This window comes from Pithys albifrons, chromosome 4 (genome assembly GCF_047495875.1).
Source record: "Pithys albifrons albifrons isolate INPA30051 chromosome 4, PitAlb_v1, whole genome shotgun sequence".
Lineage (NCBI taxonomy): Eukaryota > Metazoa > Chordata > Aves > Passeriformes > Thamnophilidae > Pithys > Pithys albifrons.
In genome coordinates, this window is record NC_092461.1 from 90,313,153 (window position 1) to 90,338,782 (window position 25,630).

The 25,630-nt window shown below is 39.1% G+C and overlaps 1 protein-coding gene across 4 annotated transcripts in view; it reads right to left on the bottom strand.

Moving 5' to 3' along the window:
• Positions 1–25,630, bottom strand: part of MBP (myelin basic protein) — a 114,404-nt gene that overhangs the window by 53,455 nt on the left and 35,319 nt on the right. For all 4 annotated transcript variants that reach the window (XM_071554943.1, XM_071554939.1, XM_071554942.1 and 1 more), the window contains exon 3: positions 1,930–2,020. In XM_071554943.1, the coding sequence (XP_071411044.1) occupies positions 1,930–2,020 (91 nt within the window). The remainder of the gene's footprint in view (positions 1–1,929; positions 2,021–25,630) is intronic.

Consider the following 25,630-nt stretch of genomic DNA (forward strand, 5'->3'; position numbering starts at 1 on the left):
TCATTGCTGTCAGGTATCAGAGGTTGATCAGTGGCCTTTCTTACATTATCATCTCAGTTCACAGATTTGGAACATGGAAATATTTAGCAGTTTGTTAGTAAATCATTAGCTTTAAAGATCATGTAGTACAGTGCACGTTGATATCCTTCAATTAGGAAAACAGCTTGTAGTGAGGATATAGATCACTGGATGTGGATTTTAAGCCTATTTTAAGCCTACCAACAGTGAACTTCATGGTTCTTAATTCCCATCTTTAAACCTACAGTCTCCACATGGACCACAGGCTTGACTAACTAATGGTTTAGCTCACTGCTACATGGGGCTAGTGATCAGAATACAGAGAAGATTTAAAAGCTTGAGATTTTGCTGGTTGAAAGAGGTAGATGGAGATCTTGTTTTGCTGTCTCTGTCATTCTCACAGAAAGAAAACTAGAGAGATGAAATGAGAAAGGACACAGCTTCAGGTGCACACTACACCATGCCATGACACTTTATAACCAGTAATACTGGATGTACTGCAAATAACTCATGGAGAAAATGGAGAGGAAGTGAGGTAATAGCCACAGCACTGACTTGATACAGTTGAAAACTATTTCTAAAGTCGACTTCTGGATTCATCAGACACAGGCACTATATGATCAATGCTGGAAGCATTCATACCAGGAATTCAGGCTCATGTGCCAATCACACAGTATTATCTCACTGAGAAAAGATGATTTTAAGATGAGTTTAAATGGTCACAAGCATTGTTTCCATATATAGCAAGAAAGATTAATTATCCATGCTCCATTCCTTTTGTACCTTAAAAGAAAAAAATTCCTTATTGTACTCAAAAATATTTCACTCATCCAAAAGTTTTCAAGCTATTCAGCCTTAATAACATCCATATGACTGCTGCATATTTTGAGTTTCCACTTCAGAATATAATGGAGCTAAATACTACACCAGCTTTCAGCCTTGCCCTAACATCTCGAGCATTAATGCTAGGCTACTGCTTTTTTATTGGAGTTTTATTAGTAAAAAATCAACATAAAGTTGGAGTAATAATGTTTCCCTTATCAGGAAAAGATTTTTCACCCACAGGGTGATTGAGCACTGGATCACACTCCTCTGGGAAGTAGTCACAGCCTGTCTGAGGTCAAGAAGCATTTGGACAATGCTCTCAGGCACATGGTGTGATTCTTGGGGTGTCTGCATGAGGTCAGGAGTTGGACTCGATGATCCTGATGGGTCCCTTTCAATTACTGTATGAGTCTATGATTCCCTGTCTCATTTCAAAATCTTAATGCAGAGGAAAAGGTCAAATGCAACTTTCAGATCAAGTAATAAAAACTACCAGCAAAACCTATATGGAGAGCAGGGAGGAGATTCAGAGAAAAACATCAAAAGGAGCTCATCAAAAATCTAGGCCTTCATATATTCTCAAAGGTCATCCATCTAGTCTATCCTTGTAGCACAAAATTGATTACATTACATCAATTTAGACACTTAGTTGTCTAATCTATATTTCAAGACCTGCAAAGATGAATCTCCACGCTTTCCAGAGGATGCACTCCAGTGCTTTAGTATTCCTTTTAGGATTCTCTTTCACAACATTTGATCACATCTTTCTGCAATTTTAAGAATTCATTGTTTATACTATCCATTATGGATGGAGAAATGTTTATTTTCCCTCTTACTACATAAATCTTTAATTTTGTTGAACACTTGGATTCACTCATCTTCTCATCAGAGATGTTTTGTTCCAGTCTCTTGATCCCTCTTTGTTTTTTTCTTGGTCCTTTCCTCCCTCTTTCCGAGTCTCTGTGGAACTGTATGGGCTGCACTCCAATGCGGTATCCCAATATTAAGTTGATCACTACCACCTTGTGGGAATTCTCTCTGTACTAACACATTAAATAACATTTTCCACTTGTCCTAGTAACTCACCAAATACTTCATTATCCTCTGAAGACTGCTGTGTTAGTCTGGCTGCTTTTGGACTCTCTTTAGCTGATTCCTCCACTTTGGTTTCAGCACTCTGTAAAACAAGCATTTATTGAGATTAGTTCCTCATTTATAGCTCTCAAACAGAAACACGATTCAGACTTCTTAATTACACACATTACATTCTCAAAGAATACGCAATCATTAGCACAGATAGTTTTGCTATGTTTGCCATATATATATATATATGTGTATATATGTGTGGGTTTGAAAAATATTATGGGAAAATACTCCCAGAAAATCCAGGTGGTGGTTTGGGGTTTTTTTGCATCTGCTTTAATCTGACTAGACCATGTAAGATTGAGGGCTAGAAAAGATATCTAAATAAGAGAGAGATCTTAAACCATAACAGAATCGTAGGTTTCCACCTTTCCTCCTCATATTTGATTTTAGTTCTCCTGACATCTTACACTGTTGACTTAGTGAAACACAATGAGAGATAGTGCACAAATATTTCTCTATATAGAGCAAATGCAAGTGAGGCAGAGAGAGCTTATGAGAGGCCAGCTTCAAGTCTTTAATCAACTCATTAACTGTTTAAAGCACAAGTAATTATCTATCTCTGAAGCAAATCCACCAGTTAACTACTTGGTGCTAGACTGGGTGCAGATAGAAATCAACAGTTTTAGCACTTAAATTGCCAGAAGTTAAAGCATTTCATTCCCTCACTAGAAAAGACTAAAGAAAACATAAGCTGTGAAACACTGAGTTTTAAATATTTATATTGCTACTACAAAAAAAACCCTCATATTTCCAAAATGTTTTACTTTGGTAGTGAAGAGAAAGCCTGCAGTAATGCAGACAGTAAACTGCATAAGCAGTCAACTGCTGAATGATGGATATGGAGTGACTGATGTAATATTAAATCTTACTGGAAAGAGTTGACTAACAGCTGAGAAAGAAATAAAAGATGAATGTAGTATGCCTGTGCTTTTTAAAATACAGATATTGCTCTATTCAAGTGCATGCTCATTTCAAAGGCTTTGTGTGATTTTGGAGAAATAAAATGTTTACATCTTGACATATATTTGAAAATGTTGCTATACAATCTGTACATGAAAAGTACTCTCTCTGCTCTCAGAAACACAGCACACTTCCAAACATCTTATTTCCCCTTATTAAAAACCATAAGGAAGACATAAGAAGACAGGTAGCTTAAGTCTGTCAACTTCCCTATAGAATACAGGAAAGCAAACTTAAGGCACATAAACTGGTGAGACTTTGAAGCAAGACAGCAAGACTTTTCAGAAAAAAATGAAAGATTGATCTAGCAAGACTACTGGTGTCACACAGCAGCAGACAAGAATTAGGGAAAGCCAAGACTGAGAAACTGAGCTTCAGAGGACAACTGCAGGTCCTTCCTGAAGCAGGAAGTTCCTGCAGGAGTGAAAGGATTCTGCACTCCTGCAAGGCTCCAACCTGAGCGCCGCATGCAGAAAATCATTAGATATGTACCTCTCAGAGCTGAGGAGGGAACTCAGTTTTAGCGGATGCTCACCTCAGTTTGGTTTAACTAGCATCCCTCAGGAAGATGGAGGGACCCAGTCAGAAATCAGTAGTGGCTATACTGAGAGACAACTTGTTTTGGGTAAACAACTTCATGGTCAGTACAAAAAACTTAATTCCCTTCCCCACAGATAAAGTTTGTAAGTTGTGGAGACGCTCAGTTTGCAATGTGTTAGGTGCTGCCCACACATACAAGGAACACAAGCCAAAGTCCACAGCATCTGTACTTATTTACAGAACCACCTGCACTTAGAGGCCACTGATTCAGTAAGCTGCATATTGTAATTGGGTTCTCCATCCTATTTTAGTTGCCCTATAGTGAGCAGCAACTCAATTACATCTTTGTCATAGACAGAGATGGAGAACAACCTTCAACTCTGAAAAAAAAACAGAAGAGGACATCTGCTACAGCAGGGTAAGCCAATCCCAAAGGAAAAAAAAACCCCACACTAAAATTGTGTCATCATGGACAAGGCAAAATTAATATATTTAGATGAGCAGACCAAGTTGAGGGCTTTCCCAAATGAAGTGGACAGCTCAACTCCTGATCAAAGCTATTGCTCTAAGCTTTGTAAAGACAGTGCTTGTTAATTCCATCTTCAGATGTATTTCATTATATTTAGTGTATGGTAAAGCTGGGGGTACAGGAGGAGAGGGATTGCTGTTCCTCATGCTCTTGTTCCTCTTGGGAAATAGCTGAAAGTGTGTAACCTGTTGCAAGGCATCAAGAGCAGCAGCAACAAAACACTATCCAACAGATACTCAGCTCTGTCTATGAAATGAGTTGTTACTCCAAGCTCTTACTGGGGAAATGTTTGCATCTCTCACTTTGAAAACATGGCTTTGGCAGTCTCAGAGAAATTAGAAAGACTGAATCCTGAGACATTTTGGGTTAAATCATTGGAAGAACTACACAGCAGCTGTGCTGTCTGCTCCCTACATAAGTCACAATGTTGGTGTTGACAGATACCAGCTCCAGGATGGTGGCAGCAAAGTTGTGTGATGTATCAGCCTAAAACATGACAGTGCACAGCTGGATGTAACTCTGGTTGGCATGTCTTCTTAAACAAAATGCAAATCTTAAAAATATTTCTTTTGTTTTATTATTTGCACAAAATAAAATTACGCAACACATTTTTGCTGGCATATATATCTATATCCATATATCTCTCTATCTATACATATGTAAGCATATGTAATATTTATATTACCAAAATCAATACAAGACAAATCACTACAAAAGAGCAATCAATGATCCAGATGCTCTAAACCAAGCTGTACTGCAAAACAGCATTTGAAAAGTCAAGACTTGGGTCTGTTGCTTGATTTGTTTTTCTGGTATGCTAAAAAAGTTGTTTCCATCCTTCGAATCAATGAACAGAAAAAGTGAAAGGACATTCCCTTACACTGCCTGAGCTGTGTCAGGAGGGATTCTTTACCTATAGTTATAGTGTGCTTATGGCTGGTTATAAAATAAAGTCCTTTTGTAGATAACAGAGTAAACATAATTCTGTCTAGCTCTTTCAAGTTGAGTACTCAATGTAATTTCAGAAGTGATGACGAAAATAGGTTTATTTTACAGTATCAGTTCTCAAGAGAATAGATTATACCTGATTTTAGCACGAAATAAATATTCTATAGGCCTAGACTCAAAAAAACTCTCTTTCCCCCAAAAGCATCTCCTTGATTACCATGAAAATTAACATTAAATTTGAACTCAAGTCAAGTTTCTGGAGATAAGCTAAAGCCTCCTATCTGTACTTCAGATAAGGTGAGGAGGATGTGCCCCATTCTACAGGTGTTCTGACACTGAAAGAGAAACCACAGAGCACCAAAAGCACTACCAAAGCACAATGAAGTTTATTTCTGACATGAATCAGGCCACTCAAGTTCCAAAATACTGTAAGACACCTAAGTAGCAAGCCAGCACCTACTGCATGGTAACAGCTGGTCACAGACTAGAAATACTTCTCTTATTTCATAAAGCAGTTACAAAATAAGACTTGCAGATATACTTGAGGCGTATATATGTGAATATGTACATATACAGCCACTCGATTCAGACCTGATACAAATTAGAAACTGCATTATAATCTCCCTCAGTTTCACAAGACATTTTTGGCCCAGCTTCCCACTGTAGCTGTCTCCTAGTGCCTTGTGAATCAGTTCACCTGTTTTCCTATTATCCACCACGTGAACGCCACGGTTGCCATATTAAAACATTTTTAAATTTTTATAGGTAAATATACAAATAACCAGGAGCTATCAAAATACTTGCAACAAAAGAACAGCAATATGTTTTGATATACACTCATTAGTGCAAGAGGCTACTTGTATTTTTATGCTATCAGTGCCTACTTAGATGATCTTTACCTACCTGGGAAATGTTAAGAAATCCTAAGTTACAATGAGCTGAATTCTGCAGGTATGACAGCACCAGGCCAGGTTAGAAAGTGCGCTTAAGCACATTGCATTTACAGAAGTAGGTACAGGCCTTGGAAATGGAAAGCTGTACTACAGAGTATTCAAGCCAGCTTTTTAACCAGTTTGCCATTTCTGAGTACTAGTTAGGAAAGGCTTGTTTCTTTTCCTTTAACCACAAAGCTATTACTCCATGACTTCATTTGCTGAATGATAAAACCACAAAGAAAAGTTAAAACTTTTCATCAGAAATCAGTTATTCAAGAAGTGTTATATCTAAATGAGAATTAAAGAATTCCACTGTGAAGCAGATTCATGTTGTCTGTGTTCTCATTTCTGCCTTTTACAATCTATTCCTTTTTCTTACTATATACTTAGCTAGTATGTTTAGTTCCATCCTGATGGCACAGATGACAACAGCTAAAATTCCCTTTGTTTTCAGAAAAGTGCCACACGGACATCAAAAGCTCTAACTGCGGCAAGGCAACTGAGACCACCTGTTTGGCAGCACAGACATTTCTCCAGTTCCTTCTCTCATTCATTTCTATCCACAGCACATTACCTTCCCTCCTCAATACCTAGCAGCACTGGGAGCATGGTGAAACACTTGATTCCTCTCATATGCTACATTTATGAAACTAAGATACACAACAGACATTGCTTCAAAAGAAATACAAGACTTTCTCACGGATAAAACCATATTGGACTGTTAATAAACCTTTATTTTGAAATAACAGAAAAAGGGCAAATTGTTGCAGGCAATAACAATCTGGGTAATCTAAACTATCCCACAGCAGTAGATCACACTGCTCCAGACTAAGATGATGGACTCTGCAAAATATTCCTTATTTTCCACTTCTACAATGATATTCACCTAATTTCTTCCATGTAAGCTACCTTTCATTTAATATTCACAAAATATTATGTAGTCTGTTCAGGCTGTGGTATACCTTCAGGACATTCTACACACTGTCTCTTCTCAGAGCTAACTGATGTTCCATGTGAAAAAAAAAAAAGAAAAATCTTTAAAACATGAATATGTGTTCCTTCAAAATTGTTACAGTAACAGAACTGAGACACATGTATCATTAAGTGTGTCAAATGCCAAATACTGCTGTAATCAGCAGGACAGGATTTAAGTCGATCTTAACAATGGTCATTTTCTTCCTAATTTTTGTATTGTGCATCCCGAGATTAAGTCTTAACAATGTTGCTTTCATTAAAGCCAGAGGAATTCCATGTTATTTTCTTATCAGAGACATCAGTCTCAAAGGTTTTAGCTCCTGTTCAATGAGAGGGATTTTTACACGTGCAGCTTTACACAATCAAACAGATGAGATGCTGTGGACAGCACTTATTAGCAGCAAGAATTCACGGAATGGCAGTTGGCCCTCTTCAGGTGAGCAGAGACTGCTTGGACCTGCATCAACAAGTCCGTTCAAACACATGACTGAACTCAACCACTAATTCTTAAATGTGAAGGTCTTCCAAGTCCCTTTCCATTAGTAGAAAAACTCATACACACACTAGCAAGCATCAGGCTTCTTGTACAAAATGTGAATGGTGAATTTGAACATTGCCATACTGCTGATTTGTACTCCTCAAGCAAGATGACTGCTGCCATTCAGAATGGGGTTATGCCAGACTGAAGTTGGGCTCATGCTATCTATACGGCTTAAAGCTCTTGCAAACATACCAGGAACTCCTATATTAGTTTGTTCCTCAGTCCCCATTAGCCAAGAAAAGGATTCAAATCTTATCATTATTTTTCAGTCAAATGAAATCACTGCCTTAATCATCAAGCTAATCACAATCATCTCCAGTTTTCTAGTATATCTCATATTTTCAGCTTAATTTTCATTTCTATAGATTCTTTATGTTCAGTTTCTAAAAAGCAATACTCAGAATATCACTTATTTGATAGTTTCTACAAAATTATGTAATTATTTTTACATTCCTCTCCATGTGACAAAATCTTAATTAAAGTATAAGAAGGAAAAAAAATGACTGGGTGATGTAAAGACAGAGGACTAGAGTTTTCCAAGGGCAATTTTTTGTTGTGCTACAGCCACTGTCAAAAATGGAGAATTTCAAAAGAAGTTGCAAACAAAAGGATCCCATCACTAACCCTCAAGGCAGACTGAGGCACTATGAAAAAGGTCTCAGATGCCTCAAACACATTACCCAGGTCTTTGCAGGAACTAAGTCCGCCTATTTGAAAACCTTAAAATACCAAGGTGGTGCAGTAAAAAACACTGAATTCCAACTCAAAAATTGTTACATTCCCCATTACCAGTTCCACACTATTTTGCTATGTGTTTCCCTTCACTTACGAAAGGGGTTTAAAAACTACTTCTGTTTCTGGAGAAGTTGCTCAGATTTCACAGAATATTCTGAGTTGGAAGGGACCTACAAGGATCTTTGAGTCCAGCTCTCAAGTGAATGGTCCACACAGGGATTGAATGGGGATCAAGCCCATGACTTTGGTTTATTAGCACTATGCTCTAAGTTCTTACAAAGTCGATTAATATATAGGATACCCTTCCTTTAAACGTTCCTGATCACACTGGGGATCTCATACTTTGTAACTGAACTAAAGTCTCTTCAGCTCAGAATGTAACTGGTAAAGACAACTGATGGACCTAGAGCATGCTATTAGTTAGCTTTAGTAGTCTATAGAGTAAATAAAAAACAGGTCAGACAACTCTGTAAGAATCAAGACTTTCATATGAATACTGTGAAAAAAATCAACCTCAGGGTACCCTATACACAAGGGCAGAGGGAGAGGAAAAGCTATGTGAGCAACCTGTTACTTTGTAGGTACTCTAAGATATTGCCAGAATCAGGAATTCTCATAAAACAGCAAAGGAATTTGCAAAACAAGTTAAAATAAGACACAAAAATATGCCCTGGGTCAATATATTCAATTTCAAGCAAGTGTCTTTCACTCAGTGCATATTAACCCTTAAACTATATACACAGGAAACCTGGATGTGAATCACATAAAATTCAGACAAGTACAGACAGGGCTATGCCTTGCTATTTCCTCTGCCAAACCCACCTTGGTCCTACAGAGCAACCACCACCACACCAACTGTACAAGCAGTGAAGTGGCACATGTAATACGATATTGTGAAGAACAGTGTAAGGACCTAAACACACACTTGGGAACACAGCGAAGTCTGACAGCCTCCACAACACACTTGACCTGGAACTAATGTTACTAAAGCACATGCCCTACCTGCTTTGAACCCAGGCAGTTTTTCTACAGTGCCACTGCAAACAGCATCTGGCTGGCACATTGATGGATGCATCCCTTGAACTCATGAATCAGAGGAACCATAACAACAGTCAATGAAAAAAAAATAAAAAATAGAAACTTTGGATATCCAGCAGAAGAGCACATCTTTCACAAAAGATGTTGAGGCAGACTTCCAATATAGTCTGGAAAAGCATCGTTACTGATAGATGTCACTTCACAGTCCACTCATCACCTTTATCTTATCTAGACTGAGTGCTAATTTACTTTTCTTTAAGCACTCATTTTAGCCACATGCTGAACAAATGCAAATATTTCATTATTTTCTTTCAAGAAAAGGATGTGGTTTAAGTTATAAATGCAATGTTGATGTGGCAGCCTCAGCTCGCAAGGTGTCTCCTTAAAAGCTTCATAAATCCACTGAACAATGGCAGTGTGTGACCCCAACAAACTAGTAATTTTCACATGCCACCACCTGAGGTCTTTCTGAAAGGTAATAATTGGTCTTTCTGAAGGGTTATAATAAAACAGTGTACAGGAGCAATCCTGTTTTCTTCACAGGTAATGAAAACACTTCTATAATGTGGCATATTGATAAAATCTGAATTCATATAGATATCCAATACACCATAAAAAGATAGAGGCCATCTAAGCATCTGAATACTCTACTGTAAAAGCACAACAGAGATGCAAAAACTAGCAACTAATTACAGAATGATGCACAATAATTAAGAGGGAAAAAAAACCAAAGCTGTTAAAAAATGTGCAAAATAACAATCCACTAGTCATGGAGAGAGGATTACAAATATATTGGGGGTTTTTTCAGGCAAAAAAAGCGCCTCTGAACCTCATACATGGAACTTCTCATATCACAGGCTTGAGTTTGGCAGTTTGCAATTAATTAAAAGCAAAACGGTTGCTGCTGCCTAAATAATAAGAGATCCACAGCCTTGAATCTTCCTCAGAACCTTACACAGCACTGTCTGTGGCAGTAAACCTGTTGATTTGCCCCTTTTAACCATAGGAAGAGAGAAGAGATGCAGAAGAGATGGCAGATGTCTATGGGGAGCACAACGCAATGGCAGAGCAGGGCACTCAAGCAGCACTACAAACCTGCCTCAAAGCAATGCCAGGATGATTCCCACAGGGTGCTGTGCTGCACAGCTGCCTGAGTGCACTTTACAAAGCAGCACTGAACAGCAAAGAAAGCAAAGGCATTGAGAGCTCTTCTAACACTTCCTTGCAGGTGACCTAGAAATAGCTGGCCACAAAGGAGCTCATCTGGAAGACTTCATCATTCAAGACTATGATCCAGTGCAGAAATTACCTGATGTCACGGTACTCAGAGGGGAGACTACAGCCCTTTCAAAGACTCCCACCAACCACTGGCTGTATGATGCTGCATTGCTGCATTTGCCTGATGCTTATGGATGTTTAAATAAAAGAACAAATTATGCCTGAAACAATGTCCAAATCTGCTTCGTCTGCAGTGACCCAGGAACAAGAAGATACTCAGAGTGTCTTAAATCAGTTAAAAAAAAAACCCTCCCAAAATATTCAGTTAAATATCATTCACCTTCTTCCATTACCTAAAAAATATTTTGAGTGAAATATCTTACAAAATGAAAGCTGTTACAGAGCATCTCAGAAATATGCACTATAAAAGTGTCATGCCTAAGAACAGTACAAGTCTATTAGAAGTAAACCCTCGTGTCACATTATCAGCAACAAAACATCTTTTCTGGGCCCCCAGCAGTGAAAGTCTTCTGGCTTCTGCAGTATTCCAACTGACCAAGGACAGGTATTTTTGGCAAAAACCTAATGCAGTTGATATCCTGACTGAAACTGGCATTACCATTGTTAAGAGAAAACAGGTAAGGTCTCCCTCATCAATATAAATTGTTGACTCCACCAGCCTGCAGAAGTAAAGTGGAACACATGTGGCTTTGTGGGCTACAAAGAGCTGAAGCCCAACTGTGCCAACGAAATATGCACAGAAAGAACTTGGCACATAACAGGAAAGAGCTCTGCCCAGCTCCCCAGCAGCAAACCAGATTGCACAGAGTCCAGAATTTCACTTCTGGCATTTTATTCTTAATTCCATTACGTGCAAGAACCAGTCCCTCACTGTGCAAAATAATTACGCAGAATATATGCCTGGGTCATTTCCTCAATAAGCTTGAAGACTGGATTTCTTGAATAATAAAAGGATCTTTTTTGTGCTTGCTCTGTGTTAAGAGGCTACAAAAAGAAGCTAAAAACACTTCCTCGCTGTTCTACTCACAGTGATACATCACACTAATTCAACTTTTCTTTGAGCTTAATGAGTCAGAAACACTCTGAAACAATTGCCACTGCAGATCAAAAATGAACTTTCAACTTCTTGAATTTAATTTTCACTTCCAAGCTTCTAAGCTCATGAGGAAAGAAAGCTCAAAAGCTGCTATGTAAAAGCACTTTGCATTCAAAATTACATCCCTTCAACTCACTAAAAACTAAGATGTTTTCAGCATTTAAAAAGCAAAATTTACATTTTTTTGCCAAGAATTAAAGGAAGAATTGAATTTAACATCAAGCAGTTAATTTCAGAAGGGAGCTTTTCCAACACACTGGTACTGCTTTAGGTCACTTGGCAGTCTCTAGCCCCATGAAGTGTATTTCTAGGCCAAAGCTCAGAAAAATTTACACCCAGGTTGCCTGATACTGAATTATATTATATTTACCTGCCAGATCTGTGGGTTCAAAGGAAATTCTGACCACAGTACTGACCAAAGCATTTGTTTCTGCACTGTGATTAAAAAAAGTAAACATGTTTTTTTAACTTCTTTTACAAAGAGGGTTTGGGGTTTTGCGGGGGTCATGCATTGTCAAGAAAAAGACACCTTGGCCTTTCCAAAGTGGCATGGTATTTTAACCAAGACATTTCAGCTCTCAGTAGCATGGACTCCCTCCATGGTCCCAACCTTGTCCCATCTCCAAGCTCAGTGTCCTCTGTCTTTGCCATCCCCACAAGCTGAGCTGCTCCCAAGACTTTCTGGGCCCTCAGGAAGCTGGAGAAGGGGTGGAAGGGGGCCTAAAAATACTCCATCCCAGTCATGTGAGGGCAGGGAGAGGGATCCAATCCACCACACAGCCTTTCCCTCACTCCATTTTGTATGGGAAAACAAGGTTTGCTATGTAACAGTTGTTTAAGGGGGAAGCAGCCATGAATGCATCACCAGTCACAGAAAACAAGGCTTTCATATGAATATACCTATCTATCCACCCAAGACAGAAAACTACTTTTCCACTTCCCTGTTTGATTTAAATAGGCCAAAGAAAACTGCTTTTATCACTTTGTGCTCCTAGAACAAGCGTAGGTCCTTTGTGGAGTATAAATAAATGCAGAAACACCACTTAGAAGAAAATATTTCAAATGTCAAGATTTGCAAGGTCAATATTTACAAAATAATCAACACCACTGCCCTTTTCAAAATGTAAATAAAGATTTCTTTTCAGATAAGAGTTTTGAAATACAGTTGGCACGGAAGCAAGTTTTCATCTGTATTTTTTTCTCTTTGTTAAAGGAAACTGATAAAGACACAAAATAGTTTGTATACTTGTAAAACAGTGGTATGACATCTTTTAACTACCACTTCAGTAAATTAAAAAAAAAATCAAGAACATCCAACATATTAAAAACAAAAACCCTAGTCACTTCAAAAGTGTAAGGTTTTGTAGAAGACTTCTGAAATTGAAGCTGAAGTATTCAGCACAGAGTAGTAATCAGGAAAGAGTAAGAATCAAGAGCAGAGACACAATTTCCTGCAGTCGGTCTCATTTCTCTGTTTTATTTGCAAAATAAATGCATCCAGCTAACACCACAGGTAATGATAAGCTCCATGTGCTATAAAGTATAGGCACAAAAGTAAGGACACTTCATTGCTTTTACAAGTTTTAGTTTAGTGCTACCTTTACTATCAACATGTGAAGGTAAGGAAAGACATTGATCGTGCTATCAAGGATCACTTTATCAACATACTACTGCGTCAAAAATTCCTCTCTACAAAACTATACAAAGAAAATCGCTACAAACCAATTCTTACCAAAACTTTGAGTCTAAAGGAGACCTACTAGGCAAAAATGAGTATTTCCTTGATAGTTCATGGAACCAACCTCTGCCTTCAGCCCTGTTAATGTTGTTTCCAAGGTTACTCTTGTCCATATCACCCTGTGCCCTTTGTTTGCCAATCCAGTCCATCACTTCCTCACTTCTCTGTGGGTTGTCATGTCTCTCCCTTGTTCCTAGTTTAAAGTTCTCCTTACCAGCTTGATCAGCCTGTTGATAAAGATGGTTTTGCCTGACTTGGTCAGTCAGATTTAGTCTCTTCTGAGCAGTCCTCAACCTCAAAGAGGGTCTGTATGGCTGTAAAAGCCAAATGCTTGTTGTCAAGATCAGCTGTACAACCAGTTGTGGACCTCCAGAACCCACTACCTCCTTTTCAAGCGCTACACCCTCACTGGGAGGATCAGGGAGAAAACTTTGACTCCTGTGCCCTTGTTCCTCAAACCTAGAGCCATAAGACCATGACTCACAGACTTCAGGTCTCCCCTACGAGGATCAAGGGTGCCCAGGTGGAACAGCAGCAGTAGGGGGCAATAGCCCAAGGATTTCACAAGCCCCACCAGGCTCACCACAACACCACGGACCCAAATCTCTCTCCTAAAAGAAAAAGCACATGGGAAAGCATGCACAGAAATGTAGTTGCACCTTACCTAATGACCTTGGATGTAAAAAGACAGGAAAGAGGGACAATTGCAAAGTACATGTCAGATTTTAGAACCACATTAAAGCTCCTCAAGGAGTCTGTTTCTCAACATGCTTAAAAACTAGAAGTTACCTCCCCTTTCCATACCTCACCAACGACATTGCAAGACTCTTAGAAGTATTAGTCACCTTCATGTGTCTTTTTTATAGATCACTTTAAGAGACAGACCTTGCCAATTAACTCTCAGCAACTCCAATTCTCACACAAGTCAACCATCAGGAGGAAACAGAAACCTAAATTCCAAATTTTGATGTTCAAATCACCTGTCAGGAACAGCTACCTCTTCAGAAAGCCATAGTACTATCTCAGGGTTTTGTTCACCTGATGTCCAACTATGGGCCCAAACCTGGCTGACCTTTCTTTCAGCAGGCCATTGTTAAGTCTTCCAGGTATAAACCAACCGCTAACTAGTAGACAGCTGTCAATGGTACACAGATAAAATTATTTATTAGAACACAGACAGATATTCTAGAGACTATTCAAATAAACCAAAATGTATACAATACTTATCTGAATATCTTTAAGAAAGCAATTTCAGAGCACCTATTATAATCAATTTAAAATTTTGCTTAAGACACTTGAAGACAAGCACAATGAGGATCCCTTTCTCACTTTGCTTAGTTACCTTAACGACCACAAAATGCAAAATCTAGAAAGAAGACTAACTGATTCTGGAAATATTCTAGCTGTCAGTCCTTTTACAAGAAACTGTCTAAACTGAACCAGAGCGTCATAAAATAGACAATAAATAACACAAAACAATGCAGCTAATTAACATTAAACTAATTAACACAAGTCAGCAGAATGTCAAAAAATCTAATCAAAAATAATCCATTCCAACAACAGGGAAAAAATTACAGAGCCATGTCTCCAACACAAATAGAAACTGTCTCCTATTCACTGCTTGTTTTGACTTCCGCATCCGTGACCAGGAGCAGAGGAGCAGACCCTTAGTGGCATGATCATTTCCCTTTCTCAACATTGATGTTTAAACCACATTGATACACTAAACAAGATCATGACTCTACGATTATTTTCAGAGAGCAGGCAATTTGAAAATCAATAGCAAGTTAGTTCTTCTTCAGACATCATACACACTCCAAATCTTCAGCAAGTACCCAGTCAGTACCCACCCAGATCACTCATAGTACAAGAAGAATGATGATACAGGAAAACTGTTATTACATAAAAAATTTGTATTTTCTTCTTTGACAGCTTCTTTGGAAGCAAGTAATTTTGTGATACTGCTAACAGCAAGAATTGCAACTCCAGAGACTCCAAGCAAGAGGCTCTATTAAACTCACCATTAAAGCCTGCTTAGTTTTTCATGAAAGTGAATGCCTTCAAAGCAAAATTTATCAGCCACCTCGCTGGAAATGGCATTATGTCAAAAGTTTGTGTAAAAACAGGTATGTCCTCCCTTGATTTTGCTCCTTATTCTGTTTGTTTTCTGCACTGGATTTGCATGGCTGGGTTTTGGTAGCAGAGGGGCTACAGAGATGGCTTCTGTGAGAAGCTGTTAGAAGCTTCCCCCATGTTCTACGGATCTGATGACAGATGGCTCCAAGATGGACCCACCTCACATCAAGGCTGAGCCCATCAGCTACAGTGGTAGTGCCTCTGGGATAACGAGTTAATAAGGTGGACAAAACAAAGCTGCAGAAGGAGGGAGAAATGAAATACCTGAGAGAAACAACTCTGCACACACTGAGAAGGAGGAGGCACTTCAGGTGCCAGAGCAGAGATTCCCCTGCAGCCTGTGGTGAAGATCACAGTGATGTATGCTGTGCCCCTGCAGCCCATGGAGAACCTCATGCCAGAGCAGGTGGATGCCCGAAGGAGGCTGTGACCCTATCGAAAGTCCATGCTGGAGCAGGCTTCTGGCAGGACCTATGGACCCATGGAGAGAGGAGTCCAGGATGGAGCAGGTTTGCTAGCAGGAATTGTGGCCTCATTGGGGTCTCATGCTAAAGCAGACTGTTCCTGAAGGACTGCACCCTGTGGAAACTGAACCATGTTTGGAGCAGTTTGTGAAGAACTGCAGCCCATGGGAAGGACTCAGGTTCGAGAACTGTCTGGAGGACTGTCTCCAATGGAAGAGACTCCATGCTGGAGCGTGGGAAGACTGTGAGGAGTCCTTCCCTAAGGAGGCAGAAGCTGTAGAGACACAGCATAGTAACTGACCACAACCCCCATTCCCTGTCCCTGTGCACTGCTTGGGGGGAGAAGGTAGTGAAAATCAGGAGTGAAGTTAAGTGTAAGAAGAAGGGAGGGGTGGAGGGAAGGTGTTTCAAGATTTAGTTTTTATTTCTTATCATCATACTCTGAATTGATTGCTAATCATTTAAATAAGCAATTCTCAAGTCAAGACTGTTTTGCCCATGAGAGTAATCAGTGAGTAATTTCTGTCTGTCCTTATCTCAACCCAAGAGCCTTTTGTTATATTTTCTCTCCCCTGTCAAGTTGAGGAGGGGATTGATAGAGCAGCTTTGATGGGCATCAGGCATCCAGCCAGGGTCAACCCACTGCATTTTTTTGAAAACAAACAAGGGAATAATGCTTCCCACCATGCTTTAAGCCAACACAGAGGTGCTCTCACAAAATCTGCTATGCAGAATTACAATTGCACCGATATGATCAGAAGAAAAATAGACCATTGTAACACATGTATGAAGTTGCATGCCAAAATACTAACCTAAGTATTCAAAAGATGAACTTTCTCATCTCAAAAAGGAATAAGGGGCAGGGGCAGAACAAGTCTCAGGGGCAAAATATTTTTTAAAAAAACCACAACAAACCCAATTGTTTACCCAAACAAGACTAGAGCAATGACATTTTGTTTATTTTCAGGCAACTGTTCAGTCTATGTTTAAAATGTCTAAATTAGCATTCAAATTGTACTGACCTCTGTGAGGGGGAAAACAACAAGAACAACAACAAATCCTGAAGAGCTGCCAATGTTAATAAATGGCAGAGGCTAATTTCATTAGTTGCCCCACAACTGGGACATGAAGTTTCTCTAAAGCAAGAATTATGCTACAAGAAATCAGAGGATGCATTGTTTCAGTCAGCAGCAATAATATCAGAATGAGATTACCACTATGCAGTTGTGAGATAACTGGACTTTAGTAAGCATCTGTTTTAAACTCAATCAGAGCAACTGATTACACTAGGCTTCCAGAGATTTTAAGGGCTGTCACTCAGAGGCTGAACTCATTAAGTTCTGGCTACCAGACCATCAATTAGTTTGTTATAACAGTTCCACTAACACCCTCAGATTTTGGTGCTCTCCTCTGGAGCACACTTACACTGTAATGCAGCCCAGACTGTAGATGTGGGTATACAACATTGTATACATATTTATGTGTGTATATGTATATATTTATGTGGGTATTTCAGACATGCAATCCAAGTCATGTTTTCCCAAACTTCCATAGAGAGAGGTGGCTAGTTTCTAACAGGTCTTGGTGATTTCATATGCAAAGAGTATAGCTAAAATGTTACATTTTTTTTCCTATGGTCATCTACAGTTAATGATTGCTGTTTACCACACCAAGCCAAGTGGTAAGACACACGCTGAGAGCCCAAGGAAATGACTCATTGAGATCTCACACTCAGTACTTCTGCAGTCCCAGGTGACACCTGATTCATCAGCAAATACACACTATTACTCACCTGGAAATAAGGGAGCTTTTCCTGTAGAGGTAATTGCTCCCATTAATGTACACCATATCATATGTGACCAGAAAGCACTTATCCAAAGTGTTTTCAGATGGCCAATACGATAAGGTACAAACAATCTATATTATGGAGCATGTAAGGCTGTTCTCATACCTTCTGAAAACCATGAACAGGTAATCTAATTACTGAATAAGAAAGAGGCCACATACACTATACACAACCTTGTTCTTCAGGAGCACTTTTTGATGTGTTGAAGGGACAGCATTGTCTTAAACAGCTGTAGCTACCATTTTTCAAATATATAAAGTCAAACAAAAACTAAACCTGAGAAAGATCAAGCAATGTAAATTTCCTAGTGATTGCAAAAATAAATGTCCATTTTCTTTAATACCAATGGAAATAAGTATCAGAAGTGATGACAATGAAAGACTCATGTGCATGTACAGACAGGAAGAATGGTTATGACAAGAAATACAACCTGTGAGCAGCCAGCTTATCACTCAGTGAGCCAAAAAGCAAACAGAAACTGACATTTAAAAAGATGATTCAGTTTACCAGAGTTTGATTAAATATATGGTTCAAGTAAAAACTCTGCACACCTTCAGGAAGAGTACTGTGTTGAAATTCAAGAGCCATGTGTTTAAAAAAAAAAAAGTGCTACTTTGCACTACCTGTAGTCATTACCTGAGCAAGCCCCAGGCTCTGGGGTGGAGAATGAAATACTAACAGCAAGCAGATTTCCTGCCTGAGGTCTGTCTCAAACTCCAGGCAGGAACACCTGTTCTTCTCTTCTACTTCTACCTTTTCCTCTAGTGCCTAATTTTTAGATCTTTCCTCTTTCATAGCTATTTAAATAAAGAACCCCACCCAAAACCAATAAACAAACAAGAAACCAAACAAACAAGAAACCAGCCATGAGCTCGGCCAGTCAGCACTGCCTTTTTTCTGTGACCACTCACCACTAACTCTATACTGTTACAAAATACAGGCTGGTATCAACCTATTAAAACTTTGTAAATCTGTGACCATTGTCCATCTCTCTGTAAAGGTTTCAAGGAAGCAAGGACCATCATCCAGCTATATGCTTGTCATACCTCTTCTCTCTTTTATGTGGATTTGTCTTGAAAGAAAAAAAGGCCTCAGTATTTTTTTGTCAATTATCCCAAAGTGCAATACTTTACTGAAGAATAAAAGACTGTCAAAGGTAGGGTACACCCTGTACTCAACAGAAACCTCTGTGTTAACATGAAGGAGTGATAACACATTGGTAATGTGAGAGACATACTTAATACACAGTATTTCAAATGCTTAGCTGTTTTCCTCTTTTCAGTAAAAGCAGATGACGTAACAGTTTTAACGGTAATTGTTCTCCACAGATAGAAGGTGCGTGGGAACAGCCTGCTTGGATTTACCAAAGGCAAATGGTATCTGAGCAACCTTATAGCCTCTTGTGATGAAATGGTTCTGCGGAGGAGGGGAAAAGCATGACATCATAACCCTGACTTTAGTGTGGCCTCTGACACAGCCTCCCACGGTCTGCCACTCTACCCTTATACTCAAACCAAGAAGATAAGGTTTGGGTAGGTGGAATACAAGGGCTGGATAACTGGTTGGATCACCAAGCTCAGCAGACTGTAATCAATGGCACAGTGCCCTCCTGGCAGTCAGTCAGCATTCACATCCCTCAGGGATGAACACTAAGGCCAATATTGTTTAATGTCTTTATTGAAGACCAAGGTAATAACAAACCAGGCGACAGATCAGTATACTGAAAGGCAGACCTGCTATCCAGAGGGATCCTGTCAGGCTCCAGAAATAAACCAACAAGAATCTCATTAAGTCCAATAAAGGCACATGCAAAACTCTGCATCTGAAATGGGTTAACTTCATTCACTAGGACCAGGAGGGGCCAACTGGCCTGAAAGTAGCTTTACAGAAAAGGTTCCATTTAGTTTTTGCCTCCATTTTAGTTAAGTGACTATAAGTGATTGAATTACAGGTGTTTGGAACTGATGAGCAGCTCCTGAAGTATGTGGCAAAGGCAAGCAACTATTAGCAAAAGGGATCAAGCCCCATTCTCCTAAACTTGGCCATTTGAGAGAAAAGGCACATGAGTTCCTATAGAGCAGTAAAAAAAGGGTTTGGAAGAACAGATATGTACATAGGGTTGTGCTGACTATTTTTCTGTCCTCATTCTGCTTTGCTTCTTCTATAGACTTTAAAGATACTTTGCTCAGAGTCAATACCATCACCAGTGATGACAGCTTCCTGAGGGAAAAGCTGTTGCTAATACACCAGTCTAAAACCACTTGCACAGCCACAGCTGATCACAGAGGGTTAAAAAAAAAACAACAAACCAACAAAAAACCAGGAGCTTGACTAAACAACGAAGAATTCAGGACCAGTTTCTCCCCAGAGGGAAGGGTTTCTGGCCTCAAAACCAAAATGGGAGGACTGTATGAGAGACTACACAATGTTCAGATACTATGCCTTCTCAAACATAGGCAAAAAATGCAGTCAGATGGTACCTGAGAATCATACACCATCAAAAATGTCAAGAGACTTTACAACACCAGGAACAGAACTCAGCACACAGTTTTATGGAGATGGTATTGGTACACTGGGTTTGTTAGGTTTTTTTAATTGTCCATAGGAAGAATAAGAAATAAATTTAAAAACTATTGTCATGACAGAATAAACAAAGTAAATTTCACACAGTTGACAAGTTATGGCTCTATCAACATGACAGTGGCAACGCTGGTTACTGCAGAGCATAGGGAATTAATGTAAGATCAACTCCTGGCTATAATGCATTTCTCAGTGATAAACTAATAACATAATAAAAATCCAAGAAACTAATGCCTAAATATGCCCGATAGCTATTTATGCCACTTTTATAGAAGAACTGTGGAAGTAATTCATTATAAAAATTTATTTTTGCACATCTTGCTTATACTTTGACAAAATTAATAGAAGAACCTCGCTGAAATTAAGTTCTCTGTGATCCACAGTGAGCAAATCATACAGTCTAATAATCTCATGCTACCTTCCACTGCAATAATTATTTATGTACATGCATGATCCCCCCTATCTTCCACGTATTTGCAGAAAAAATACATAGCTTTGTAGCAAAGAAATGAGTTAAAAGCTGTAGGACTTCATGAGAGCTCAAAAACTCATCTTTATCAGCATATAAAGGTCTCCAGCTCAAAGCCAAACTGTAAAATAAATGAGGTGTGATTTAAAGGAAAGTTTAATCACTTTAGCAGCATCTTTTTCAATACAAAAGCTCTCTTCCATGGATAGACACATGACCTTTCCCAAGCAACATTACTTGAAAAAAAATCCATAGAAAAAACAAATGCTCTGCTAAACTGTGCAAAATTAGAAGTAAACACAGTCATTAGAAGAGACAGAGCTCAAGGCAAACTTCTTCTTATATTATCAACATCCAATCAATCCCCAAGTCACACTGGTCTTTTACTTTGTCTGCCACTCAACTCTCCTCCCACTGAATGAAGATACACATGTAAAACACACCAACGACATGTAGAAACCTTTTTACCTATAGGTGGATAGAAATAAAAATACAAATATGAAACAAATATTAAAATACAGCCACAAATATTAAAACTAGGACATTCAGACCCCTGAACCAATGTGGTAGTTTAGGCCTTAATTTTAGTAGGCCTCAGTTTAGCAGGCTCAGACAGTCTGACATAGATTATAGGGGACAAGCATCACCTGACTTAAGCAACCAGAGATATTTCATATCATCTGACATCACAGCAAGTATAAAAACAGGTGTAGGAGGGGCCTCAGTCAGTCACCTTCATGGCTGATGCTGACTGAACATGTTATCACCACTTCACAGTTTGTTTGGAAATTAACCTTTTTTTTTGTCATTGTTTTTTTAACTCCTCTCTTGCCAGGTATCCTTTGGGGGGAGTCTTTTGAAGTGTTTTTGAGGGCTGAGGTGGTGGAAGTCTGTGTTCTTGGGTGGGTGACTTGTGTGGAGTTTACATTTGTACATATGTGTTATACTGTAGTTTGGTTTTGGTATTCTCTCTTCTGTGTAAACATGAAAAGCTTTCTATTTTAAGTGTTAGTTCTAGCTGTTTTTTCCCCTCGGGGTTGGGGAGCGGGTGTGGGTGGGATTCTTTCTCTGTTATGCAGTTGGCATTTTGCCAGCTCAGCCTAACACTACTGGAGGACTGTGACTGTGAGAATAATAAACTTCCAGCAAACCCTGAACCTGTGGTGAGGACTTGCAGCTTCAGCTGGATCCTGGTAAGTGTATATGGTGCATGATGGAATTCATCCCAGGGTACTTCAAGGAGCTGGCTGATGTCATCGTGAGACCTCACTCAGTGATTTTTCAACTGTCTTGGGAATCTAGAAAGGTCCTGGTTGACTGGCAGCTGGCAAATGAAGCAGGCATCATCTCTAGTGACCAGTGACAGGACCTGAGGGAATAGCATGAAGCTGTGCCAAGGGAGGTTTGGATTAGACATTAAGAAAACATGGTTGGGCACTGGAACAGACTCCCTAGAAAAGTGGTCACAGCACCAAGCCTGAGAGTTCAAGAAGCATTTGGACAATGCTCTCAGGCACCCGGTGTGATATTCTTGGGGTTGTCCTGTGAAGGACCAGGAGTTGGACTCAGTGGTTCCCTTCCAACTCAGGATATTCTATGATTCTATGAAATACATCAAGGTCCTTAACTATGGTGTAGTAAGGAAAGGATGAGGTAGAAGGGAAAAAACTGAGTTTATCTCCTGTACAAAAGGCCAGGTTACAGGGAGACTACAACTCATCTAATTACACTGTTGTTGTTTTTCCCAAGGTTTTGCTCACACACTGCCCACAGCAAATCCCATGACATTAATGTGCAAAATCTATGTTAATGCACTACTTGGCTGGCAATTTTAAGTGCACAGACGTCACGCAGTTAAAGACCGCATTTCCCTCAGCAACTGTTACTTAGTAACCCTCTGCACATAAATAGAATTTTACATCACTGCATATGTGTTCTGAAGGCTAAAATCCATGCCTCAATTCTATAGGCAAGCAGGAATTAAAGAGGTCTTACAGGCAATTGTAAAACAAACTTATACTACATTCAATTACTTCTCTAGGTAGGTAATTGAACTGGAGAGAGAAAACCTGTGCCTAAACAAAGAGCTATTTCCACTGCTATTCTCTTGCTAGTAATTTCATCATTAAAAAAGGAGCTGGTATAACTTCAAAAAAGTTAGACCCTGGACCGGCTTTTTTGCTATTATTCATATGCTGAACAGTGGGACTTCAGACATAAGAAAAACAGACATGCAAAGCTCTTTACCTTCTCCCCTATAGGTACTGTAATCCACTGACTACGTAACATCTGTGTAGAATTGGTATTGCCAGAGCCACAGTCAAAGCAATACAAAAAAAAGCTGTGCAAAACAGATGCAGGACTGAAGAAAACAGGTAGAGCATGAGGGATGGGAAAAAAATCTTAAATTCAGATTAGAATCCATTGACTCTAAATACAAAAATTTAAATAGCAGTATTGTATTAACTTATATATTTGATCCATCCCATATACAGACTACTTGTGAATTGACTGACAGTCTAATTCAAGTAGCTTGAATAACTATCAACATGGGACTCCAAAATCACTTTAGATCAAGAGACTGCCTTTTTAGCACAGAACAAGATAGGTGGCCTGCTGGAAATATCTAGACATCTTTTTTAATTCAATCCCCTACCACTGCATGTAACAAATTATCATTACCCTGCTTTGTCCTGTCCTTTGCCTCTAGCATCCCACAGTTTTTTCTTCTAAAATTAATGACTGTAATAGAAGTGGATTATCTTGACATAAAAGCAACTCATTGAGTTACATGTATTGCATTTCACCAACAAATATGTTCCTCTGAAGAGGTTACATGTAAACTACATTTGCAGTTATTAAACCAACTGAATAAGTATAAGCATATAGACAAGCAAACGCACTTCATTTGCAATGCTATTAAGAAAGTTTACAACCCCTACAGTCTAGCACATCTCCCTAAATGCAGCATTCAAATAATCATTTCCTCTTTCTTCCTAACAATGAAAAATATTTATCCTAAAGCAGGATTTGGAAAACTCTTGGCAAACCAAAACACTCTTCCCCTCAAAATTCCTCCCCTCCACTCTTTTCCTGTAATAGGTAACTCAACAGAGACAAAAGTTCTCCTCGCAAAAAAACCCCAATATATGGGTTCCTACCCATATTATAGCTTTTTTTTGCTGTCACAATCACACCTTGATAACTAACAACATTGTAATAAGCAGGATGTCCCAACTCAGACCATAAATCTACTCCAGTTAAGCATCAGGCTATTTTTTCATTTTAAGAAAACAACATTCAGCTAGGAACCATGTCAAGGTTTGAAAATAAACAATAAATTGTGACTAAAAGAAGTCCAGATGTTTATAGTTGTCCCTGAAGTCCTCATTTTCATGAAGCCATAAGACCAAATTTGGCAGCATAGTAGCAGAATTGAGAACTGAGCAGGAGACTTGGCCAAGTCTTACTCAGTGATTGGGACAATTAACTGGCCATCTGGCTCTCTGCAGGAAGAAAGCAGCTCTGCACCTGCTCCACCAGCCCACAGTTTGCAGCCTAATTGGTTAAAGCAAGCCCATCAGGGCAAAAACCAGAACAACCTGTCAGCTGCTGAGACCAGAGCTCAGACGCTGGGATCAAAAGCAAGGGCTCCCAGTGGAGCCATCTCCCTCATGGGCTACATTGTAAGTCATGTTCAGAGGGTCTCCTGTTCCTTACATATAGCAGAAGAAGACAAAATCAGGAGTGATCAAAGACATGCAACTTAGTTGATACAGTCTATGTGTCAACCAAACGTGAAAAATGCCTCAAACTTTTTACTCTTCTATAATCAGACGACTCTACAGCTACAACACAGTGTTATTACGGCATTAACTGCGTTATGCCCTACCATTATAAACTGCAAAATCCTAGAGTAGAATCTGATGCCTGAAAGATCTCAGCATCCTGTATGAAAGGCTGACATAGGACTTGCTCCATTAGTTGTTTGTGTACTTGGAGTTAAAGATCACTGATCAGGACATCTGTACAATCTGTGGTGTTGGAAGCCAGAGCTCCCCATCTCACCTGAATGCAACCACTGATAGGGATCTTTAGGCCTCCTTTTCCCCAAGCTCCATAGAAAGTTCAGTTTTTAGATGGTTTTATCGACCCTTATAAGGCCTATATAGGATAGCATAATAGAATAATAATAAAATAATAGACAAGATTCCAGTGGAAAGAAAAAAGAGGCAACAGACAGAAGACATATATTGAAGAAATTCCAAAAGGCAGTTATGTCCCCCCTCACCCTGAGAGGACTGCAGGGAAGCACAATGCAAAGCACAAAGGTCAAAATAAGAGCAAAAAGTGTCAAAGCTTAATTTTTAATAGGTATTTCACCTACTTTTTTCTACTTACCTTACTTAGAAGGCAAGAAATCAACATAAGGAAATATTTAAAAAATCCTTTTATTAGGATTTTTTTTTAATATTGAATTGTAGAATCAAAATAACAACATTAAAAGTAATTTGTCAAGTAAATGAATCCAGAATTGTCAGGCTGAATGTTCAGGTCCACATTGCCAGAACATGCTTCATTTAAGCCAGTCTGAATGTAGTGGATTACAGTGGTTCAGATCCATCTCAAATAAAATATATAACATAAGTTACTCCAAACACAGATTTAATTCTGAAAGAAACTGAAGATTAGCACCACACCACAGGAAAGGATCTCTTTCTCTCGGGAAGTAGAGTGCAGCACATGACATAGTATTTCTTTTAGGAGGAAAAAAGTAAGTTTTCATCTTTACCATGTACTGTCTTGACCTAAAATTTCATCTCATGTGACTGAGCTCCAGAAGTAACATCAATTGTCCCAAATACACTGAGT